Genomic DNA, 23,405 nt, shown 5'->3' with positions numbered 1-23,405 from the left:
TATATATATATATATATATATATATATATATATATCCATCCATTTTCTACGACTTATTCCCTTCGGGGTCGCGTATATATACATATATATGTATATATATACATATATACATATATATATATATATATATATATAAATATATATATATATATATATATATATATATATATATATATATCCATCCATTTACTACCACTTATTCCCTTCGGGGTCACGTATATATATATATCAAAGTGGCAAATAGAACTCAGAGGTCTAAGAAAACAAGATACATCAACGATATCATTCCAAACTCAGTTAAATCCCTTAAATCGAGAATATCAAGTTTTTTTGACATTTTACACAAAAAAATTAGGAAAAAAAAGTTATTTTTTGTTATGTTTTATGCCTTTTTTGTTAAAAAAGAAAAATGTAAAAAATAAGTTATTTTTTGTTATGTTTTATGCATTTTTTGTTAAAAAAATGTATTTTTTTTTTTGTTGCAAAAACACAAAATATGCAACATTTTTCCACAAAAATATTTCAAAGTTCTCAGTCATATAAGTGTAATAAATAAGTTATTTGTTGTTGTGCTTTATGCCTTTTTTTGTTAAAAACAAAAATGTAAAAAAAGTTTTGTTTTTTTGGTTATGTTTTTTGCCTTTTTTGTTAAAAAAAAATAAAAAATGTTTTTTGTTTTTTTTAATTGCAAAAACACAAACAAATGTAAAAAAATAAGTGTTTTTTTTGCTATGTTTTATGCCTTTTTTGTTAAAAAAAAGTTATTTCTTAATTGCAAAAACACAAACTATGCAACATTTTCCCACAAAATTACTTCAAGCTTCTCAATCATAAAAATATTAAAAAAAAAAAAGTTATTTGTTTGTTATAATTTAGACCTTTTTTGTTAATTAAAAGAAAAAATTAAAAAATATGATTTTTTTGTTATGTTTTATGCCTTTTTTGTTAAAAAAAATAAAAAATGTTTTTTGTTTTTTTAAATCGCGAAAACACAAACTATGCAATATTCTTCCACAAAAATATTTCAAGGGTCTCAGTCATAAAAGTTTAAAATACAAGTTAATTTTTTTGTTATACTTTAGGCCTTTTTTGTTAAAAAAAAAAAATAAAAAATAATAAATTGTCGTCCTCTTTTTGTTAAAAATTAAAAGGTTTTATTATTGCAAAAACACAAATGTTTGTGGGCAACATTTGCCCACAAGCATATTTCAAGGGTCTCAGTCATAAAAGTGTAAAAAACAAGTTTTTTTATTTATATGGTTTAGGCGTTTTTTGTTAAAAAAGAAAAATGTAAAAAATAAGTGTTTTTTTTTTTGCTGTTTTATGCCTTTTTTGTTAAAAAAAAAGAAGTTTTTTCTTAATTGCAAAAACACAAACTATGCAACATTTTCCCACAAAATTACTTCAAGCTTCTCAATCATAAAAATGTTTAAAAAAAAAGTTATTTGTTTGTTATAATTTAGACCTTTTTTGTTAATTAAAAGAAACATTTTAAAAATATGATTTTTGTTGTTGTTTCATGCCTTTTTTGTTAAAAAAAAAAAAAAAGTTTTCTTTATTGCAAAAACACAAAATATGCAACATTTTTCCACAAAAATAATTCATGGGTCTCAGTCATAAAAGTTTAAAATATGATTTATTTTTTGTTATACTTTAGGCCCTTTTTTGTGGTGTTTCATCCCATTTTTGTTAAAAAATATGTTTTATTATCGCAAAAACACAAATGTATGCAATATTTTCCCACAAGCATATTTCAAGAGTGTCAGTCATAAAAGAGTAAAAAACAAGTTTTTTATATATACTTTAGGCCTTTTTTGTTAAAAAAGAAAAATGTAAAAAATAAGTTTTGTTTTTTTGTTATGTTTTATGCCTTTTTTGTTACAAAAAAGTTTTTTTTATATTTTTTATGCAAAGACATGAAGTATACAACAATTTTCCCGAAAAATATTTCAAGGGTCTCAGTCATAAAAGTGTAAAAAATAAGTTATTCTTTTGTTATGCTTTAGGCTTTTTTGTTAAAAAAAAAAAGTGTAAAAATAGGTTTTGTTTTTTGTTATATTTTATGCCTTTTTTGTTAAAAAAAAAAGATGTTTTTTCTTAATTGCAAAAGTCATAAAGGTGTGAAAAATATGATTTTTTATATATATACTTTAGGTTTTTTTGTTTAAAAAAAAAAAAAAATAAAAATAAAAAAATTATGGCAAAAACACAAAATATGTAACATTTTTCCACAAAAATATTTCAAGGGTCCCAGTTATAAAAGTGTAAAAAAAAGTTACTTTTTGGTTATACTTTAGGCCTTTTTTTTTTTTTTTTTAAAAGACAAATGTAAAAAATAATTTTAGTTTTTTGTTATGTTTTATGCCTTTTTTGTTAAAAAAAAAAGAAGGTTTTTTTTTATATTTTTTATGCAAAAACACGAAATATACAACAATTTCCCCCCCAAAATATTTCAAGGGTCTCAGTCATAAAAGTGTAAAAAATAAGTTATTCTTTTGTTATGCTTTAGGCTTTTTTTGTTAAAAAAAGAAAAGTGTAAAAAATAAGTTTGGTTTTTTTGTTATGTTTTATGCTTTTTTTGTTAAAAAAATATGTTTTTTCTTAATTGCAAAAACATAAAATATGCAACATTTTCCCACAAAAATATTTCAAGGGTCTCAGTCATAAAAGTGTAAAAAATAAGTTTTTTTTAATATATACTTTAGGCTTTTTTTGTTAAAAAAAAATAAAAATAAAAATAAAAATAACAAAATTATGGCAAAAACACAAAATATGTAACATTTTTCCACAAAAATATTTCAAAGGCCCCAGTTATAAAAGTGTAAAAAAAAGTTACTTTTTGTTATACTTTAGGCCTTTTTAAAAATAAAAAATAAAATGTAAAAAATAAGTTTAGTTTTTTGTTATGGTTTATGCCTTTTTTGTTAAAAAAAAATGAAGTTTTTTTTATATTTTTTATGCAAAAACACAAAATATACAACAATTTTCCCCAAAAAATATTTCAAGGGTCTCAGTCATAAAAGTGTAAAAAATAAGTTATTCTTTTGTTATGTTTTGGCTTTTTTTGTTAAAAAAAGAAAAGTGTAAAAAATAAGTTTAGTTTTTTTGTTATGTTTTATGCCTCTTTTGTTAAAAAAAGATGTTATTTCTTAATTGCAAAAACATAAAATATGCAACATTTCCCCCGAAAAATATTTCAAGGGTTTCAGTCATAAAAGTGTAAAAAATTATTTTTTTTAATATATACTTTAAGCTTTTTTTGTTAAAAAAATAAATAAAAATAAAAATTTTAAAATTAGGGCAAAAACACAAAATATGTAACATTTTTCCACAAAAATATTTCAAGGGTCCCAGTCATAAAAGTGTAAAAAAAAAAAGTTACTTTTTGGTTATACTTTAGGCCTTTTTTGTTAAAAAAGAAAAATATAAAAAAAAAAGTTTTACTTTTGTTGTGTTTTACGGCCTTTTTCTTTTATTATTCCAAAAACACAAAAAATACAACATTTTTCCACAAAAATATTTCAAAGTGGTTATTAGAACCATGATACCTCAATATTGATTTTGATTGATGTGTATATTTTTGACAAATGACTTTAAAAATAGTTCCACTAAAATGACTGAAGATCAAAAAGAGCCTCACAAAAAAAGTCAGATATTTTTTATTTTTTATTTTTCACGCTTAAATCTCCGGATGAACTTCAGAGCCGTCTGTCCATTTAATTTCGTTGTTCTTTGAACCTGTTCACTGTAATAATGACGATAAAAAATATTCTATTCTATTTTAAAGTTTATTTTTTCATTGTTTATGCCTTTTTTGTAAAAAAAAAAAAAAAAGTTTTTTATTTTAAAAACACAAAATATGCACAATTTTTCCACAAAAATATTTAACATTTAATGTGAAAACAATCAATAAAAAAACAACATTTCTTACTCCTGTTGATCTAATATCGGCATCGTCGTTTGGAGTCACCCCAACAAGTAAGTCTTTTTCAGCCACAGTTTATCCTTTTCAACAACATTTCGACCGTTTTTGTGTTTGTGTTTGCTGCCATTTTAACCTTAATTCCTGCATGGTGGAAGTCTTTCAAAGAAACAAGTTGCAATTATCAGACTTTGCTGCGTCGTTTTAAAAGCAAGACGCCGTTTTCTCACCCGGCAATACATAAAATCATATTAATTATTGTCGTTTTGAAAGAGTTGAAACGCGTAGATCTACTGTAAAAGAATAGGTTATATATACTAAATCTCCCGGTTTGCAATGTGGGGATGTAGCTCAGTGGTAGAGCGCATGCTTCGCATGTATGAGGTCCCGGGTTCAATCCCCGGCATCTCCACTTTTGTGTTAATCCACATTTGCTGTAAGAATTTGCGCTAAATTACCAGTCAATAACAACGTACATTTTTTAACGTATTAATTGCAGGAACTTTATAAAAAATAAAACAAAACGTGGTTCCACTGGGGCTCGAACCCAGGACCTTCTGCGTGTAAAGCAGACGTGATAACCGCTACACTATGGAGCCGAGTGGCCAAGCGTGCCCTACATGTTTGTTTTTATAACATCTGTGATGACGTCGGTAGATCATAACAATAATATGATACAGTATTATATGATGACGTCATAATAATAATAATATCATATAATCATATTTTTCGCCTCTATATGTTGATCCAAGTGTTGCTTCACAACCGTCTACCCACAAAAAGAACGGTTGGTTCCACTGGGGCTCGAACCCAGGACCTTCTGCGTGTAAAGCAGACGTGATAACCACTACACTATGGAACCGCTGCGAAATTCCGGCCAGAATATAATTATATATACGACAATAGACAACACGGGGTTTTGGGTACGGTACGATAAAATGTAAAATAATTTTAAAAATAATTTTAAATGTTGTCGAAGCTGAGAGACGATGACGTCACACGACTCACACTCAATGATCGAAGCGATCTTCATTGTTGTTGTGACCTTACCTGGGGTGTCCAACTTTTTCCACTAAGGGCCGCACACATGAAAAATTAAAACAAACGGGGGCCATTTTAATATTTTTTCATTTTCAAACCATAACAATATACGGATTTAAAAAAAAAAAAAAAAAAATTACATTCAGGCCAACTTCAGGTTGATATGAAGTAAAAAAAAAAATAAAAATAAAATAAAAAAATGTTTTTATGCATTGTTTGTCAAAGACAACTTGTTTTTTTTCTTTATAGTAAAACTAAAATATGCAGTTTTTAGTAATTAGAGCCTTAAAAGATCAATAATGCAGGGCACCATTGATTTTAATTCATTATTAATTTTGAGAAATCACAGTGCAAATATAAATAAAATCCATTAAATATGATTGGGATCCAAAAGGTGCCGCACTCATGAAGTAAACATTTTTATACTATTTTTGTTTTTTTACTTTCAACATTTGTTACGAGTTCAACTTCAGATATTTGTTTGTTTTAAAGAAAACTTTGATGTTTTATATGGGTGTGTTGTCCTGAAGTCAACTGTTAATATTATTGACGTAATTACACGATAATATTTTTGTATTACTTGATACTATTTTTGTATTAGTAACTGCAATTGCTTTAATTTGGAGTGAAAGTTGTTTACATTTATTGATGATGTCACTTTCCGCTAAATGACTTCCTGTTGGTTGACTTCCGGTATTTGTTCGAGAGCTAGAGATACATTTTGTGGTCTTTTGTAGTACTTTTTGTTGCCATCCTACGAAGAAGCAATGCCGTAAGTCGTCTTTAATAAGTTAACATGTCAGACACGTTCAAAAAGTGTAATAGTGCCGTGTGTGAATATAATTGTCGAACAATGTGTTCAAGTCATTTAGGCGGACGGGAGTCTCCCTCTGCTGGACATTTTCCGACATTACATTTTGATATGTCATTGTACAGGAATAGATTATGTACAGAGGCAATAAGTGTGTTGTGTCTCTTGTTCTTTTCAGTTTTTCACCATCTTGTTTATGAAGAATTGTCAAAAGTAAATGGTCAAGCTTACAACGACGTTCTCTTCATTGACTCTGGTTTGGCTTGGTGTTGAGTTGGCGTTTTACACGTCTCACCAGAACACTAAAATGGGCAACCACACAATATTTTTTCCACATAAAACATTTTAAGGTGACATTTTTGATCAGTGCCAGAGCTTGGTCCGCATTGCCGGCAGTAAGTCGGACACATTTCCAGTGAGGGTTGGACTCCGCCAAGGCTGTTCATAACTTTTTATGGACAGAATTTCTAGGCGCAGTCAAGGTGTTGAGGGGTTCCGGTTTGGTGACTGCAGGATTAGGTCTCTGCTTTTTGCAGTATGATGTGGTCCTGATGGCTTCATCTGGCCGGGATCTTCAGCTCTCGCTGGATCGGTTCGCGGCCGGAATGAGAATCAGCACCTCAAGTCCGAGTCCATGGTTCTCGCCCGGAAAGGGTGGAGTGCCATCTCCGGGTTGGGGAGGAGACCCTGCCCCAAGTGAGAGAGTTCAAGTACCTAGGAGTCTTGTTCACGAGTGGGGGAAGAGTGGATGGTGAGATCGACAGGCGGATCGGTGCGGCGTCTTCAGTAATGCGGACGTTGTACCGATCCGTTGTGGTGAAGAAGGAACTGAGCCGGAAGGCCAAAGCTCTCAATTTACCGGTCGATCTACGTTCCCATCCTCACCTATGGTCATGAGCTTTGGGTCGTGACCGAAAGGATAAGATCACGGGTACAAGCGGCCCAAATGAGTTTGGGTCTCTCCCTGTGAGAAGCTCTGCCATCCGGGAGGAACTCAAAGTAAAGCCGCTGCTCCTCCACATGGAGAGGAGCCAGATGAGGTGGTTCGGGCATCTGGTCAGGATGCCACCCGAACGCCTCCCTAGGGAGGTGTTTAGGGCACGTCCAACCGGTAGGAGACCACGGGGAAGACCCAGGACACGTTGGGAAGACTATGTCTCCCGGCTGGCCTGGGAACGCCTCGGGATCCCCCGGGAAGAGCTAGACGAAGTGGCTGGGGAGAGGGAAGTCTGGGTTTCCCTGCTTAGGCTGTTGCCCCCGCGACCCGACCTCGGATAAGCGGAAGAAGATGGATGGATTGATGGATGGAAGTCACGAAAGTGCCACCCCTTGTCACACAGTTCCAAAGGATCCCGGAACACAAAAGGAGACTTTTTGAATGACTTGTTTACACCCCCTTATAGCTTTTTTTGCACTGTCGTTTAATAATGCTGACTTAACACTGATGCAAACTGATAACACTGACAAGATGTCCTCTTGGCTCTCATGGATCCACCACCAGAACTTTACACTCCCTCTTGGCGATCTTGTCCAAGGACAGCAGGCTTTTGTCCTGCGGTGGCAGGTACAGCGGCCGACCCACCGGGGAGCCCACGGGGGGGGTTATGGCCCGCCGCTCCATTGCACTGCCCGTCCTGATGCCCACACACACACACACACACACACACACACACACACGGACGAGTGAGATTACATAAAGTTTAGTCGGACGAAAGCGTCAAGATCTTGGTCACACCTCATGATGTGAGAGCGAGACGGCTGCTGGTGGGAGAAGGACTGGGATCGACCCAAACTGGCCTGATGACGGTCCAGCAGGTCACGGAAGGCCGGGCTGGACGGGCTGTTTTTACCTAAGAGGCGGTGGGGAGGCCATGTTTGAACAGAAGCAGGATCTTTACCCAGAATTATTTGGTTCTTACGTGAGAGGGGCCTGGCATCGGGAGGCGGGTTGGCGACGGACGCGGTGAACTGGAGCTTGAGCTTCATGTGCTGACTCAGCTGAGGAGAGAGATTAGCGCGTGTGAGCGCCGGACGGCTCTCGCCAAAAGGTGCATCTCGTTACCTCGTACAGTCCCGGTTTGAGGATCTGGAAAGCCACGCTGAAAGACAACGTGCTTCCTTTGCGACATTGACCCAGGTTACTGAACGGCGTGTGGCAGACCACCGCTGCCAGCGTGGCGTCCTCAGTCTGACCACGACCTAAAGACACAAAACTTGCTCCGGGACCTCTCTGGCGACACAACTATGTGATAAGCGGACCCAAACTGACCTTCCGGGGTCCACACCAGCCGCACTGACAAGAAGTCCTGCAGGTTGTTGAGCAGGATGTATTTCACTTTGAAGTGCTCCTTGATCTTGACGGTGCTCGGACAACGAGCCGTCATCACGAATCTCGGCCGGTCCAGACGGACGCTCGGCAACCTGGAGGTGCAATATGAGACCGGGGTGATGGGTCACAGGACGGGACGAGCAGGCTACGGACCTGTAGTGTGTGTAGATACAGTTGGTGAACGGCATCTTGGGAGTGGACCACTGCAGCACGGCCACTAGAGGAACCTCCATCCCCTTGAAAGGAAGCACACGCCGCCGCCTGAAACCTCAAACCATGGGACTGCGGTTCACCCGGGAAAATAAAGTCAACACAACCCACCTCATTGGACTCGTCCTGAGGCATGTCGTTCAGGTTGAGCCGGAACAGGAAGTCATGCTCCTCCAAGGCGCCGAGCATGCTGGGAAGGCGGCAAGCGACGCTGTCCACCTTGCAGAAAGACGCCATGCCCACCTCACCGGAACGGTGGCTGGACAGGCGGAGCATGGTCTCGTTCACGACGACGATGATGCCGTGACATGCGTCAGTCACATGACCCTGTACGTACCACACGTTGTCCACCAGCAGCACGGAGCCGTCGGGCATCATGGGAAGGTAGGAGGCGTTGAGGTCTGGCAGAATGCGAACGTCCTTCACGCTCACCTCCTCCTGTGACGAGTTGTTCAGCACTGAGGAAAGACGAGACAAAGACACACACGTCCTCTTCTGACATAGCCTCAGGTCACCTGAAATGTTAGCGTGTTGTCCAGCTACCTTTAAGGACAGCCAGGTGGCGCCCGGAGACGCTCATCAGCTTGCAGCGAACGGCCGGAGGCGGCAGGACGGTCAGCGTGGTGCTCACTGAGGACCAGAACCGAGTTAGTTAGGTAGGTGTGCCTGTAAGTGTGTGTCTGCGAAACCTTGAGCCTTGAAAGTGTTCAGGTCGTGTCGAAAGGTGTGTGACGGTTCTCTTTGCTGCAGGACACTGAGGTAGCCTAACTCCTGTACCTCTGCTTGCTCCGCCTCCGTCTTCCATACCGTGACCATCACCTGAGAACACACACACTCGTTATTGGACTCCAAGGAGAACGTTTTTCCAGGGCTGTTGAAGTCGGTAGAAGCTACAGGACCGGAGAAATGGTACCTTGACTTTGACGGTCCTGACGGGGAGTTTGTCCAAAGAGACTGTGAGTGGGAAGATGACTTCATCTGCCAGAACCACCGGCTCGTCCAGAGGGGACTGGTGTGGGCGACATTGCCGAGAGATTCTACCAAAGCAACACGATAGCTCGACTCCAGTCTGGGGACTATTGGGCATACCTGAATTGGCGCCCTGCGGAACTCCCGCGCCGCAGAGCCGCAGGAGTTGTGTATAAGCAGTGGTTTGCACTCCCGGAAGGACCGGCAGCGTGAGTCCACTCTGCTCCCCAGAGCCGCGATGGCCGCCTCGGCCGCCGCGATGTAGTCCTCCTCGCCGTCGTCGACACCCTCGTCCCCGCTGCTGGTGTAGTCGTGGTGGTGCTGGTTGGTGCGGTGTCGACCGCTCTCACCCGGACTCACACTGGCCACGGCAGACAGTGACCCTGCCAGCTCCCTCCAAGCCCGACTGCTGGCCGATTCTGTCCCGAAACCTGCTGATGGGGCGTCCCCTGCTGGAAGAGGATTGTCCTGTCAGCCGGTCCAGTTTGGTCTAAATCAGTGGTCTTAACCTGGGTTTGATCGAACCCTAGGGGTTCTCAGAGTCGGCCTCATGGGTTCGGCGGATGTCAAAACAGACCCGACTCATCGTGTAAATACAAACTTCTCCCTATCGGCGTATTACGGATACGGCAACAGATTATAGATTACAGCACTTCCAAGTCCGAGTCCATGGTTCTTGCCCGGAAAAGGGTGGAGTGCCATCTCCGGGTTGGGGAGGAGACCCTGCCCCAAGTGGAGGAGTTCAAGTACCTAGGAGTCTTGTTCACGAGTGGGGGAAGAGTGGATCGTGAGATCGACAGGCGGATCGGTGCGGCGTCTTCAGTAATGCGGACGTTGTATCGATCCGTTGTGGTGAAGAAGGAGCTGAGCCGGAAGGCAAAGCTCTCAATTTACCGGTCGATCTACGTTCCCATCCTCACCTATGGTCATGAGCTTTGGGTCATGACCGAAAGGATAAGATCACGGGTACAAGCGGCCCAAATGAGTTTGGGTCTCTCCCTTAGAGATAGGGTGAGAAGCTCTGCCATCCGGGAGGAGCTCAACGTAAAGCCGCTGCTCCTCCACATGGAGAGGAGCCAGATGAGGTGGTTCGGGCATCTGGTCAGGATGCCACCCGAACGCCTCTCTAGGGATGTGTTTAGGGCACGTCCAGCTGGTAGGAGGCCACGGGGAAGACCCAGGACACGTTGGGAAGACTATGTCTCCCGGCTGGCCTGGGAACGCCTCGGGATCCCCCGGGAAGAGCTAGACGAAGTGGCTGGAGATAGGGAAGTCTGGGCTTCCCTGCTTAGGCTGCTGCCCCCGCGACCCGACCTCGGATAAGCGGAAGATGATGGATGGATGGATGGATTACTTAGAGTATGTTCCCCATACTAAAGTGTTACCAAAAACATCTAACTTTGTCTTGAATTTGTAAAAAACAACGCATTTTCTTTTCACTAAAGAAGGGTTCGGGGAATGCGCATATGAAACTGGTTGGGTTCGGTACCTCTAACAAGGTTGAGAACCATTGGTCTAGCTACCTGCTGCCACCTACTGACATGTAAGAGTATTACACGCTTACTCTGCCAAGCTCTAGACAGGGAACCTATGGCTCTAGATCCAGATGTGGCTCTTTTGATGACGGCATCTGGCTCTCAGATAAATCTTAGCTGACATTGCCTAACACGATCATTATGAATAATTCCGCTGGAATTCCCAGTGCTAAAAATAACGTTCAAAATATAAGACATTCTCATGCATTTAAATCCATCCATCCGTTTCCTACCGCACCTGTTCAAGAAGTCGCATTAATGGTAAGAAGTATTTTGTATCCACCTGTCTCTGGTGGACAAAATGCCCGCTCACCTGCTTCCCGAGCACTAATCAGAGGCAGTATTTAAGCTCGTCTTTGCCAGTCAGTCGCCCTGTACTGACTTGTTTCATGCCTTGCCATAGTTTCGTGCTTCATGCCATGCCAAGTAAGTTTTGTTTGATTTATGTTCATAGTCTGTTTATGCGTTAGCTTTCTTCCTTAGCCCAAGTTGTGCCTCCGCTGTGAGCGATTTTTGTTTGTTTCTTTTTTTAGTTTAAATCAGGGGTAGGGAACCTATGGCTCTAGAGCCAGATGTGGCTCTTTTGATGACTGCATCTGGCTCTCCGATAAATCTTAGCTGATATTGCCTAACACGCTAATTATGAATAATTCCGCTGGAATTCACAGTGCTAAAAATAACGTTCAAAATATAAAACATTCTCATGCATTTAAATCCATCCATCCGTTTCCTACCGCACCTGTTCAAGAAGTCGTATTAATGGTAAGAAGTATTTTATGTCCACCTGTCTCTGGTGGACAAAATGCCCGCTCACCTGCTTCCCGAGCACTAATCAGAGGCAGTATTTAAGCTTGTCTTTGCCAGTCAGTCGCTCTGTGCTGACTTGTTTCATGCCTTGCCATAGTTTCGTGCTTCATGCCATGCCAAGTAAGTTTTGTTCGACTTACGTTCATAGTCTGTTTATGCGTTAAGCTTTGTTCTTTAGCCCAAGTTATGCCTCCGCTGTGAGCGATTTTTGTTTCTTTCTTTTTTTCGTTAAAATTAAATCATGTTTTTACCTAAATGCCATATCCCGAGTAGTCCGTCTGCCTTCCCGGGAGGACGACCCCGCAGCAAGCTACAACCCCCCCCCCCCCCCCCTGATCGTGACATAAAATACTTCTTACCATTAATGCGACTTCTTGAACAGGTGCGGTAGAAAACGGATGGATGGATTTAAATGCATGAGAATGTTTTATATTTTGCACGTTATTTTTAGCACTGAAATTATTCATAATTATCGTGTTAAGCAATGTCAGCTAAGATTTATCTGAGAGTCAGATGCAGTCATCAAAAGAGCCACCTCTGGATCTAGAGCCATAGGTTCCCTACCCCCTGATTTAAACTAAAAAAAGAAACAAACAAAAATCGCTCACAGCGGAGGCACAACTTGGGCTAAAGAACAAAGCTAACGCATAAACAAACTATGAACATAAGTCAAAGAAAACTTACTTGGCATGGCATGAAGCACGAAACTATGGCAAGGCATGAAACAAGTCAGCACAGGGCGACTGACTGGCAAAGACAAGCTTAAATACTGCCTCTGATTAGTGCTCGGGAAGCAGGTGAGCGGGCGTTTTGTCCACCAGAGACAGGTGGACAAAATGAGTAACCAAGGAAACCAGACAAGGGAGTGGAAAAAAAACAGGAACTTAAAGAGTCCAAAGGACAAACAAAAACATGATCAACAGACATGACTACTGTTTTATTATTAGTTAGCTTCAGAATAACAATGTTATTAAAAAGAATAAGAGACTTATTATACTCTAAAAATGTTGGTCTTACTTAAAAATGCACGCATTTAGTTGTATTCAGTGTTAAAAAATATGATATGGCTCTCACGGAAATACATTTTGGCTTTCATGGCTCTCTCAGGCAAAAAGGTTCCCTCCCCCTGATGTAGAGAGAGATTTATTTATTAAAGGTAAATTGAGCATATTGGCTATTTCTGGCATTTTATTTAAACCTGTATCAAACTGGGAGCCCTTCGCATTAATCAAGTAGCTCCAATCTGAGCATTATTATCTTTGTTATGGTGTACCTAATGAAGTGTCCTCGCTGACAATAGGTTCTGTTGACAAGCAGCACGGCCCCCCCCCCCCCCCCCGGCCCCTCCCCCTCCCCCCCTCACCGTGGCCCTGTTCGGTCGGCGTCGCCCTCGCGTCCTTGCAGCGCAGCACCAGCAGGAAGCGGACCGTCTCCCCCAGGTAGAGGTGGCTCCGACGGGGCAGCGTTCGGTACCGGGCGGGGTCGGACAGGTCGGTGATGGGAACCGCCGGGAAATACATGAAATACTCGCACTGAGACTCCATCATCTGCACCATGGCGACGGCAGGAGGAGAGACTGGGGCGTAGGAGCAAGCGCGCAACAATACGCACGTCGGGACTTCCGCTTTCAAAATAAAAGCACGGAGTCGGCGCCTGACGTGTGCGTCGGAACTAAATGTGTCGCAGCAGTTTCCAAAACAGATGCAATGTCCTAAAACGGTCGCTAAAAATATTTGTTCGGCTTGAATTCTGTGGGCCCGTAAATAATAGGAATTGTTTTAGGTCAGGGGTGTCCAAACTTTTTCCACAGGAAAAATTTAAGCATGCGGGGGGCAGGGGCGTCACTAGATCTAATACTGTACTGGGGCACAGTGGTCCCCAACCACCGGTACCGGGCCGCAGAAGAATTTTTAAAATAATTTTTATTTGAAAAAAAAAAAAAATATATGTATATATATATTTTTTTCTTATTAAATTAACATAAAAAACACAATATACACTTACAATTAGTGCACCAACCACAATAACCTCCCTTTTTCATGACAAAAACGTCCCTTTTTAATGACAAAAAAAAAATGTTGATTTTGTTGTTAAATTAAAAAAATAAAAATAAAATGAATATTTATTTATTTTTATTTTTTTTAATAAAAAAAAAAATATATATATTTTTTAATTAAATCATCATAAAAAACACAATATACACTTACAATTAGTGCACCAACCACAAACACCTCCCCTTTTCATGACAAAAACGTCCCTTTTTAATGACAAAAAAAAAAAAAAAAAGGTTCCCCTTCCCCCCGGGCCGCGGGACAAATTTTTTATTTTTTTTATTTTTATTTTTTATTTTTGTCATGAAAAAGGGACGTTTTTGTCATGAAAAAGGGAGGTTTTTGTGGTTGGTGCACTAATTGTAAGTGTATATTGTGTTTTTTATGTTGATTTAATCAAAAAAATACAAATAAAATAAATATCTATATATATATATTTTTTTAATAATAAAATATTCTGCGGCCTGGTACCAATCGGGCCACGGCAGAATATTTTTGTATAAAATATATATATATATTTTTTTTATTTATTAAATCAACATAAAAAACACAATATACACTTACAATTAGTGCACCAACCACAAAAACCTCCCTTTTTCATGACAAAAACGTCCCTTTTTAATGACAAAAAAAAATGTTGATTTTGTTGTTAAATTAAAAAAATAAAAATAAAATGAATATTTATTTATTTTTATTTTTTTAAATAAAAAAAAAAAATATATATATTTTTTAATTAAATCAACATAAAAAACACAATATACACTTACAATTAGTGCACCAACCACAAACACCTCCCCTTTTCATGACAAAAACGTCCCTTTTTAATGAAAAAAAAAAAAAAAAAAAAGGTTCCCCTTCCCCCCCGGGCCGCGGGACAAATTTTTTATTTTTTTTATTTTTATTTTTTATTTTTCTCATGAAAAAGGGACGTTTTTGTCATGAAAAAGGGAGGTTTTTGTGGTTGGTGCACTAATTGTAAGTGTATATTGTGTTTTTTATGTTGATTTAATCAAAAAAATAAAAATAAAATAAATATCTATATATATATATATTTTTAATAATAAAATATTCTGCGGCCTGGTACCAATCGGGCCACGGCAGAATATTTTTGTATAAAATATATATATATTTTTTATTTATTTATTAAATCAACATTAAAAACACAATATACACTTACAATTAGTGCACCAACCACAAAAACCTCCCCTTTTCATGACAAAAACGTCCCCTTTTTCATGACAAAAAAAAAAAAGGTTCCCCCCCGGGCCGCGGGACAAATTATTAAGCGTTGACCGGTCCGCGGGTACAAAAAGGTTGGGGACCACTGCTGGGGCACACCTGGGGCACAAATAATTCATGTGAGCGTGCAAAGCGTGCAAGCAAAAACATTTTTAGCACTTATTTATCCTTTTTTAATTTTTTTTATTTTATTATAATTTTTTTGTCATGAAAAAGGGACGTTTTTGTCATGAAAAAGGGAGGTTTTTGTGGTTGTTGCACTAATTGTAAGTGTATATTGTGTTTTTTTATGTTGATTTAATTAAAAAAAATAATAATAAAATAAATATTTTTTTATTTTAATTTTTTTTAAATAAAAAAATATTCTGCGGCCCGGTACCAATCGGGCCACGGCAGAATATTTTTTTATAAAATATATATATTTTTTGTTTGTTCTGAAAAAGGGAGGTTTTTGTGGTTGGTGCACTAATTGTAAGTGTATATTGTGTTTTTTATGTTGATTTAATTAAAAACAAACAAAAAAATATATATATTTTTATTTTAAATTTTTTTTAATAAGAAAATATTCTGCGGCCCGGTACCAATCGGTCCACGGCAGAAGTAGCTCTTGGTTTCAAAAAGGTTGGTGACCCCTGTGTGAGGTGGTTGCTGCGTTGCCAGATGTGCTTAGTAGTAATTGTATTTGTACGATAATTTTACCCTCTGCACGAAAAAAAACTCCTCCAAAATGCCATATATTGACATATTTAGTACAATTCTCTTAGCAAACACAACCAAAATACATACTAGTGCATCGATGACTCTTTACAGCCAGAAGAGGGCGGTAAACTACCAGTGTCAGCTTAGTTAATTCACCTTTAAAATATATACTTTACAGGGTTTATGATCATGTTCGACTGTTGCAAATAGTCCACAAAAAACATAAAATACTTTTTTTTAATCTAATTTCCTCAAAATTAGATAATCAAAAACCTTTCGAGACAACATTTTGTCATTTAACACCTGGCAACGCAAAGTAGTTGTCACGTGACCAGAATACGATTTCCTCAAAATGGCGGTGTGTCAGGTAAGCTCATTTTTAAAATCCAAATTGTGCTTTTGAAGCTCATTTTAGTAATATTTTAATAGGGTGTCGTATTTTACAATTGAACTGTTCTTATTTTACTCATTTCATGAAATACTATGAAACTAACTAACTAACAAGTTGTGCTTCTAAGTTAAAGTACATTTATTGACAGGGAAAGTCTGATCCTGATAACCAATCTTCTTTACTACTTTTTCGTTATAATAATACATTTTATTTGCCAAATGCAGACATTAAAAAGACATCTTGTTCAAACTGTGTAACAAATATTCTGCTCCTCTGGAGGAAGACTTTCATTTGCCCACAACATGACAATTCTGATGCTGCTTTTTGTAAACAGTAGAAACACTAACTAGTACACAGTAGAAACACTAGTTATACACATTAGAAACACTACTAGTACACAGTAAAAACAGTAGTTATACACATTAGAAACACTAACTAGTACACAGTAGAAACACTAGTTATACACATTAGAAACACTAACTAGTACACAGTAAAAACAGTAGTTATACACATTAGAAACACTAACTAGTAAACAGTATAAACAGTAGTTATACACATTAGAAACACTAACTAGTACACAGTAGAAACACTAGTTATACACATTAGAAACACTAACTAGTAAACAGTAGAAACACTAGTTATACACATTAGAAACACTAACTAGTACACAGTAGAAACACTAGTTATACACATTAGAAACACTAACTAGTAAACAGTAGGAACATTAGTTATACACATTAGAAACACTAACTAGTACACAGTAGAAACACTAGTTATACACATTAGAAACACTAACTAGTAAACAGTAGGAACATTAGTTATACACATTAGAAACACTAACTAGTAAACAGTAGGAACATTAGTTATACACATTAGAAACACTGACTAGTACACAGTAGAAACACTAGTTATACACATTAGAAACACTAACTAGTAAACAGTAGAAACACTAGTTATACACATTAGAAACACTAACTAGTACACAGTAGAAACACTAGTTATACACATTAGAAACACTAACTAGTACACAGTAGAAACACTAGTTATACACATTAGAAACACTAACTAGTACACAGTAGAAACACTAGTTATACACATTAGAAACACTAACTAGTAAACAGTAGGAACATTAGTTATACACATTAGAAACACTAACTAGTACACAGTAGAAACACTAGTTATACACATTAGAAACACTAACTAGTACACAGTAGAAACACTAGTTATACACATTAGAAACACTAACTAGTACACAGTAGAAACACTAGTTATACACATTAGAAACACTAACTAGTACACAGTAGAAACACTAGTTATACACATTAGAAACACAAACTAGTAAACAGTAGGAACATTGGCTATACACATTAGAAACACTAACTAGTACACAGTAGAAACACTAGTTATACACATTAGAAACACTAACTAGTGAACAGTAGGAACATTAGTTATACATCAAATCCCACCTAGAACCAACCTCGTCACGTCCGTTGTGTCCTGAGCAAGACACTTCACCCTTGCTCCTGATGGGTGCTGGTTGGCGTCTTGCATGGCAGCTCCCTCCATCAGTGTGTGAATGTGTGTGTGAATGGGTAAATGTGGAAGTAGTGTCAAAGCGCTTTGAGTACCTTGAAGGTAGAAAAGCGCTATACAAGTACAACCCATTTATTTATTATTTATTTACATTAGAAACACTAACTAGTAAACAGTAGGAACATTAGTTATACACATTAGAAACACTAACTAGTAAACAGTAGAAACACTAGTTATACACATTAGAAACACTAACTAGTAAACAGTAGGAACATTAGTTATACACATTAGAAACACTAACTAGTAAACAGTATAAACAGTAGCTATACAAATTAGAAACACTAACTAGTACACAGTCAAAACATCAGTTTTACACATTAGAAACACTAACTAGTACACAGTAGAAACACTAGTTATACACATTAGAAACATTAACTAGTACACAGTAGAAACACTAGTTATACACATTAGAAACACAAACTAGTAAACAGTAGAAACACTAGTTATACACATTAGAAACACTAACTAGTACACAGTAGAAACACTAGTTATACTCATTAGAAACACTAACTAGTAAACAGTAGGAACATTAGTTATACACATTAGAAACACTAACTAGTACACAGTAGAAACAGTAGTTATACACATTAGAAACACTAACTAGTACACAGTAGAAACACTAGTTATACACATTAGAAACACTAACTAGTAAACAGCAGGAACATTAGTTATACACATTAGAAACACTAACTAGTACACAGTAGAAACACTAGTTATACACATTAGAAACACTAACTAGTACACAGCAGAAACACTAGTTATACACACTAGAAACACTAACTAGTACACAGTAGAAACACTAGTTTTACACATTAGAAACACTAACTAGTAAACAGTATAAACAGTAGTTATACACATTAGAAACACTAACTAGTACACAGTCAAAACATCAGTTTTACACATTAGAAACACTAACTAGTAAACAGTAGGAACAGTAGTTATACACATTAGAAACACTAACTAGTACACAGTAGGAACACTAGTTATACACATTAGAAACACTAACTAGTACACAGTAGGAACAGTAGTTATACACATTAGAAACACTAACTAGTAAACAGTAGAAACACTAGTTATACACATTAGAAACACTAACTAGTACACAGTCGAAACATCAGTTATACACATTAGAAACACTAACTAGTACACAGTAGAAACACTAGTTATACACATTAGAAACACTAACTAGTACACAGTAGAAACACTAGTTATACACATTAGAAACACTAACTAGTACACAGTAGAAACATTAGTTATACACATTAGAAACACTAACTAGTAAACAGTAGGAACATTAGTTATACACATTAGAAACACTACTAGTACACAGTAGAAACAGTAGTTATACACATTAGAAACACTAACTAGTACACAGTAGAAACACTAGTTATACACATTAGAAACACTAACTCTTACACAGTAGAAACATTAGTTATACACATTAGAAACACTAACTAGTAAACAGTAGGAACATTAGTTATACACATTAGAAACACTAACTAGTAAACAGTAGAAACACTAGTTATACACATTAGAAACACTAACTCTTACACAGTAGAAACATTAGTTATACACATTAGAAACACTAACTAGTAAACAGTAGGAACATTAGTTATACACATTAGAAACACTAACTAGTACACAGCAGGAACATTAGTTATACACATTAGAAACACTACTAGTACACAGTAGAAACAGTAGTTATACACATTAGAAACACTAACTAGTACACAGTAGAAACACTAGTTATATACATTAGAAACACTAACTAGTACACAGTAGAAACACTAGTTATACACATTAGAAACACTAACTCTTACACAGTAGAAACATTAGTTATACACATTAGAAACACTAACTAGTAAACAGTAGGAACATTAGTTATACACATTAGAAACACTAACTAGTACACAGCAGGAACATTAGTTATACACATTAGAAACACTACTAGTACACAGTAGAAACAGTAGTTATACACATTAGAAACACTAACTAGTACACAGTAGAAACACTAGTTATACACATTAGAAACACTAACTAGTACACAGTAGAAACACTAGTTATACACATTAGAAACACTAACTAGTAAACAGCAGGAACATTAGTTACACACATTAGAAACACTAACTAGTACACAGTAGAAACACTAGTTATACACATTAGAAACACTAACTAGTAAACAGTAGGAACATTAGTTATACACATTAGAAACACTAACTAGTAAACAGTAGGAACATTAGTTATACACATTAGAAACACTAACTAGTACACAGTAGAAACACTAGTTATACACATTAGAAACACTAACTAGTAAACAGCAGGAACATTAGTTATACACATTAGAAACACTAACTAGTAAACAGTAGGAACATTAGTTATACACATTAGAAACACTAACTAGTACACAGTAGAAACATTAGTTATACACATTAGAAACACTAACTAGTAAACAGTAGCAACATTAGTTATACACATTAGAAACACTAACTAGTAAACAGTAGCAACATTAGTTATACACATTAGAAACACTAACTAGTACACAGTAGAAACACTAGTTTTACACATTAGAAACACTAACTAGTACACAGTAGAACCATTAGTTATACACATTAGAAACACTAACTAGTACACAGCAGGAACATTAGTTATACACATTAGAAACAATAACTAGTACACAGCAGAAACACTAGTTATACACATTAGAAACACTAACTAGTACACAGTAGAAACACTAGTTTTACACATTAGAAACACTAACTAGTACACAGTAGAAACGCTAGTTATACACATTAGAAACACTAACTAGTAAACAGCAGGAACATTAGTTATACACATTAGAAACACTAACTAGTAAACAGCAGGAACATTAGTTATACACATTAGAAACACTAACTAGTAAGTAGGAACATTAGTTATACACATTAGAAACACTAACTAGTAAGTAGGAACATTAGTTATACACATTAGAAACACTAACTAGTAAACAGTAGGAACATTAGTTTTACACATTAGAAACACTAACTAGTAAACAGCAGGAACATTAGTTATACACATTAGAAACACTAACTAGTAAACAGTACAAACACTAGTTATACACATTAGAAACAATACTAGTACACAGTAGAAACACTAGTTATACACATTAGAAACACTAACTAGTAAACAGCAGGAACATTAGTTATACACATTAGAAACACTAACTAGTACACAGTAGAAACATTAGTTATACACATTAGAAACACTAACTAGTAAACAGTAGGAACATTAGTTATACACATTAGAAACACTAACTAGTAAACAGTAGGAACATTAGTTATACACATTAGAAACACTAACTAGTAAACAGTATAAACACTAGTTATACACATTAGAAACAATACTAGTACACAGTAGAAACACTAGTTATACACATTAGAAACACTAACTAGTAAACAGCAGGAACATTAGTTATACACATTAGAAACACTAACTAGTACACAGTAGAAACATTAGTTATACACATTAGAAACACTAACTAGTAAACAGTAGGAACGTTAGTTATACACATTAGAAACAGTAACTAGTAAACAGTAGAAACATTAGTTTTACACATTAGAAACACTAACTAGTAAACAGTAGAAACGCTAGTTATACACATTAGAAACACTAACTAGTAAACAGCAGGAACATTAGTTATACACATTAGTAACACTAACTAGTAAGTAGGAACATTAGTTATACACATTAGAAACACTAACTAGTAAGTAGGAACAGTAGTTATACACATTAGAAACACTAACTAGTAAACAGCAGAAACACCAGTTATACACATTAGAAACACTAACTAGTAAACAGTAGGAACATTAGTTATACACATTAGAAACACTAACTAGTAAACAGTAGGAACATTAGTTATACACATTAGAAACACTAACTAGTAAACAGTAGGAACATTAGTTTTACACATTAGAAACACTAACTAGTTAACAGCAGGAACATTAGTTATACACATTAGAAACACTAACTAGTAAACAGTAGGAACATTAGTTATACACATTAGAAACACTAACTAGTAAACAGTAGGAACATTAGTTATACACATTAGAAACACTAACTAGTAAACAGTATAAACACTAGTTATACACATTAGAAACAATACTAGTACACAGTAGAAACACTAGTTATACACATTAGAAACACTAACTAGTAAACAGCAGGAACATTAGTTATACACATTAGAAACACTAACTAGTACACAGTAGAAACATTAGTTATACACATTAGAAACACTAACTAGTAAACAGTAGGAACATTAGTTATACACATTAGAAACAGTAACTAGTAAACAGTAGAAACATTAGTTTTACACATTAGAAACACTAACTAGTAAACAGTAGAAACGCTAGTTATACACATTAGAAACACTAACTAGTAAACAGCAGGAACATTAGTTATACACATTAGTAACACTAACTAGTAAGTAGGAACATTAGTTATACACATTAGAAACACTAACTAGTAAGTAGGAACAGTAGTTATACACATTAGAAACACTAACTAGTAAACAGCAGAAACACCAGTTATACACATTAGAAACACTAACTAGTAAACAGTAGGAACATTAGTTATACACATTAGAAACACTAACTAGTAAACAGTAGGAACATTAGTTATACACATTAGAAACACTAACTAGTAAACAGTAGGAACATTAGTTTTACACATTAGAAACACTAACTAGTAAACAGTAGGAACATTAGTTATACACATTAGAAACACTAACTAGTAAACAGCAGGAACATTAGTTATACACATTAGAAACACTAACTAGTAAACAGTAGGAACATTAGTTATACACATTAGAAACACTAACTAGTAAACAGTAGGAACATTAGTTATACACATTAGAAACACTAACTAGTAAACAGTATAAACACTAGTTATACACATTAGAAACAATACTACTACACAGTAGAAACACTAGTTATACACATTAGAAACACTAACTAGTAAACAGCAGGAACATTAGTCATACACATTAGAAACACTAACTAGTACACAGTAGAAACATTAGTTATACACATTAGAAACACTAACTAGTAAACAGTAGGAACATTAGTTATACACATTAGAAACAGTAACTAGTAAACAGTAGAAACATTAGTTTTACACATTAGAAACACTAACTAGTAAACAGTAGAAACGCTAGTTATACACATTAGAAACACTAACTAGTAAACAGCAGGAACATTAGTTATACACATTAGTAACACTAACTAGTAAGTAGGAACATTAGTTATACACATTAGAAACACTAACTAGTAAGTAGGAACAGTAGTTATACACATTAGAAACACTAACTAGTAAACAGCAGAAACACCAGTTATACACATTAGAAACACTAACTAGTAAACAGTAGAAACATTAGTTTTACACATTAGAAACACTAACTAGTAAACAGTAGAAACGCTAGTTATACACATTAGAAACACTAACTAGTAAACAGCAGGAACATTAGTTATACACATTAGAAACACTAACTAGTAAGTAGGAACAGTAGTTATACACATTAGAAACACTAACTAGTAAACAGCAGAAACACCAGTTATACACATTAGAAACACTAACTAGTAAACAGTAGAAACATTAGTTTTACACATTAGAAACACTAACTAGTAAACAGTAGAAACGCTAGTTATACACATTAGAAACACTAACTAGTAAACAGCAGGAACATTAGTTATACACATTAGTAACACTAACTAGTAAGTAGGAACATTAGTTATACACATTAGAAACACTAACTAGTAAGTAGGAACAGTAGTTATA

General features: G+C 36.0%; 1 protein-coding gene and 3 non-coding genes across 4 annotated transcripts; 1 reads left to right on the top strand and 3 right to left on the bottom strand.

Moving 5' to 3' along the window:
- Positions 1–4,262: 4,262 nt before the first annotated feature.
- trnaa-cgc (transfer RNA alanine (anticodon CGC)) lies at positions 4,263–4,334 on the top strand. Its single transcript has one exon. It is a non-coding gene; the product is annotated as a tRNA-Ala (tRNA).
- Positions 4,335–4,448: 114 nt separating this feature from the next.
- trnav-uac (transfer RNA valine (anticodon UAC)) lies at positions 4,449–4,521 on the bottom strand. The gene has a single exon. It is a non-coding gene; the product is annotated as a tRNA-Val (tRNA).
- Positions 4,522–4,711: 190 nt separating this feature from the next.
- Positions 4,712–4,784, bottom strand: trnav-uac (transfer RNA valine (anticodon UAC)). The gene has a single exon. It is a non-coding gene; the product is annotated as a tRNA-Val (tRNA).
- A 2,412-nt stretch (positions 4,785–7,196) lies between these two features.
- On the bottom strand, positions 7,197–13,200 carry trappc14 (trafficking protein particle complex subunit 14). The gene is made up of 13 exons (XM_061896555.1): positions 12,988–13,200; positions 9,403–9,734; positions 9,227–9,322; positions 9,003–9,132; positions 8,857–8,943; positions 8,651–8,771; positions 8,425–8,572; positions 8,257–8,339; positions 8,044–8,195; positions 7,837–7,973; positions 7,694–7,772; positions 7,510–7,624; positions 7,197–7,408 (listed from the first exon to the last, which is right to left on the bottom strand). The coding sequence occupies exons 1-13, from the start codon at positions 13,178–13,180 to the stop codon at positions 7,258–7,260; spliced, it is 1,824 nt and encodes a 607-aa protein (XP_061752539.1). The 5' UTR covers positions 13,181–13,200; the 3' UTR covers positions 7,197–7,257.
- Between the last annotated feature and the right edge of the window lie 10,205 nt (positions 13,201–23,405).

Source organism: Nerophis ophidion, linkage group LG04, assembly GCF_033978795.1.
Source record: "Nerophis ophidion isolate RoL-2023_Sa linkage group LG04, RoL_Noph_v1.0, whole genome shotgun sequence".
Taxonomy (NCBI): domain Eukaryota; kingdom Metazoa; phylum Chordata; class Actinopteri; order Syngnathiformes; family Syngnathidae; genus Nerophis; species Nerophis ophidion.
The sequence above is the reverse complement of the archived record's forward strand: the minus strand, read 5'-3'. Positions and strand labels throughout refer to the sequence as shown.

Bases quoted from the DNA above. Each gene is read 5' to 3' on its own strand.
- trappc14 (XM_061896555.1), bottom strand. From the start codon at position 13,180: ATGGTGCAGATGATGGAGTCTCAGTGCGAGTATTTCATGTATTTCCCG. The intron at 9,735-12,987 runs GTGAGGGGGGGA...ATCCTCTTCCAG, and splicing joins GCCGACCGAACAGGGCCACG to CAGGGGACGCCCCATCAGCA. The intron at 8,196-8,256 runs GTCCGTAGCCTG...TTGCACCTCCAG, and splicing joins TGTATCTACACACACTACAG to GTTGCCGAGCGTCCGTCTGG.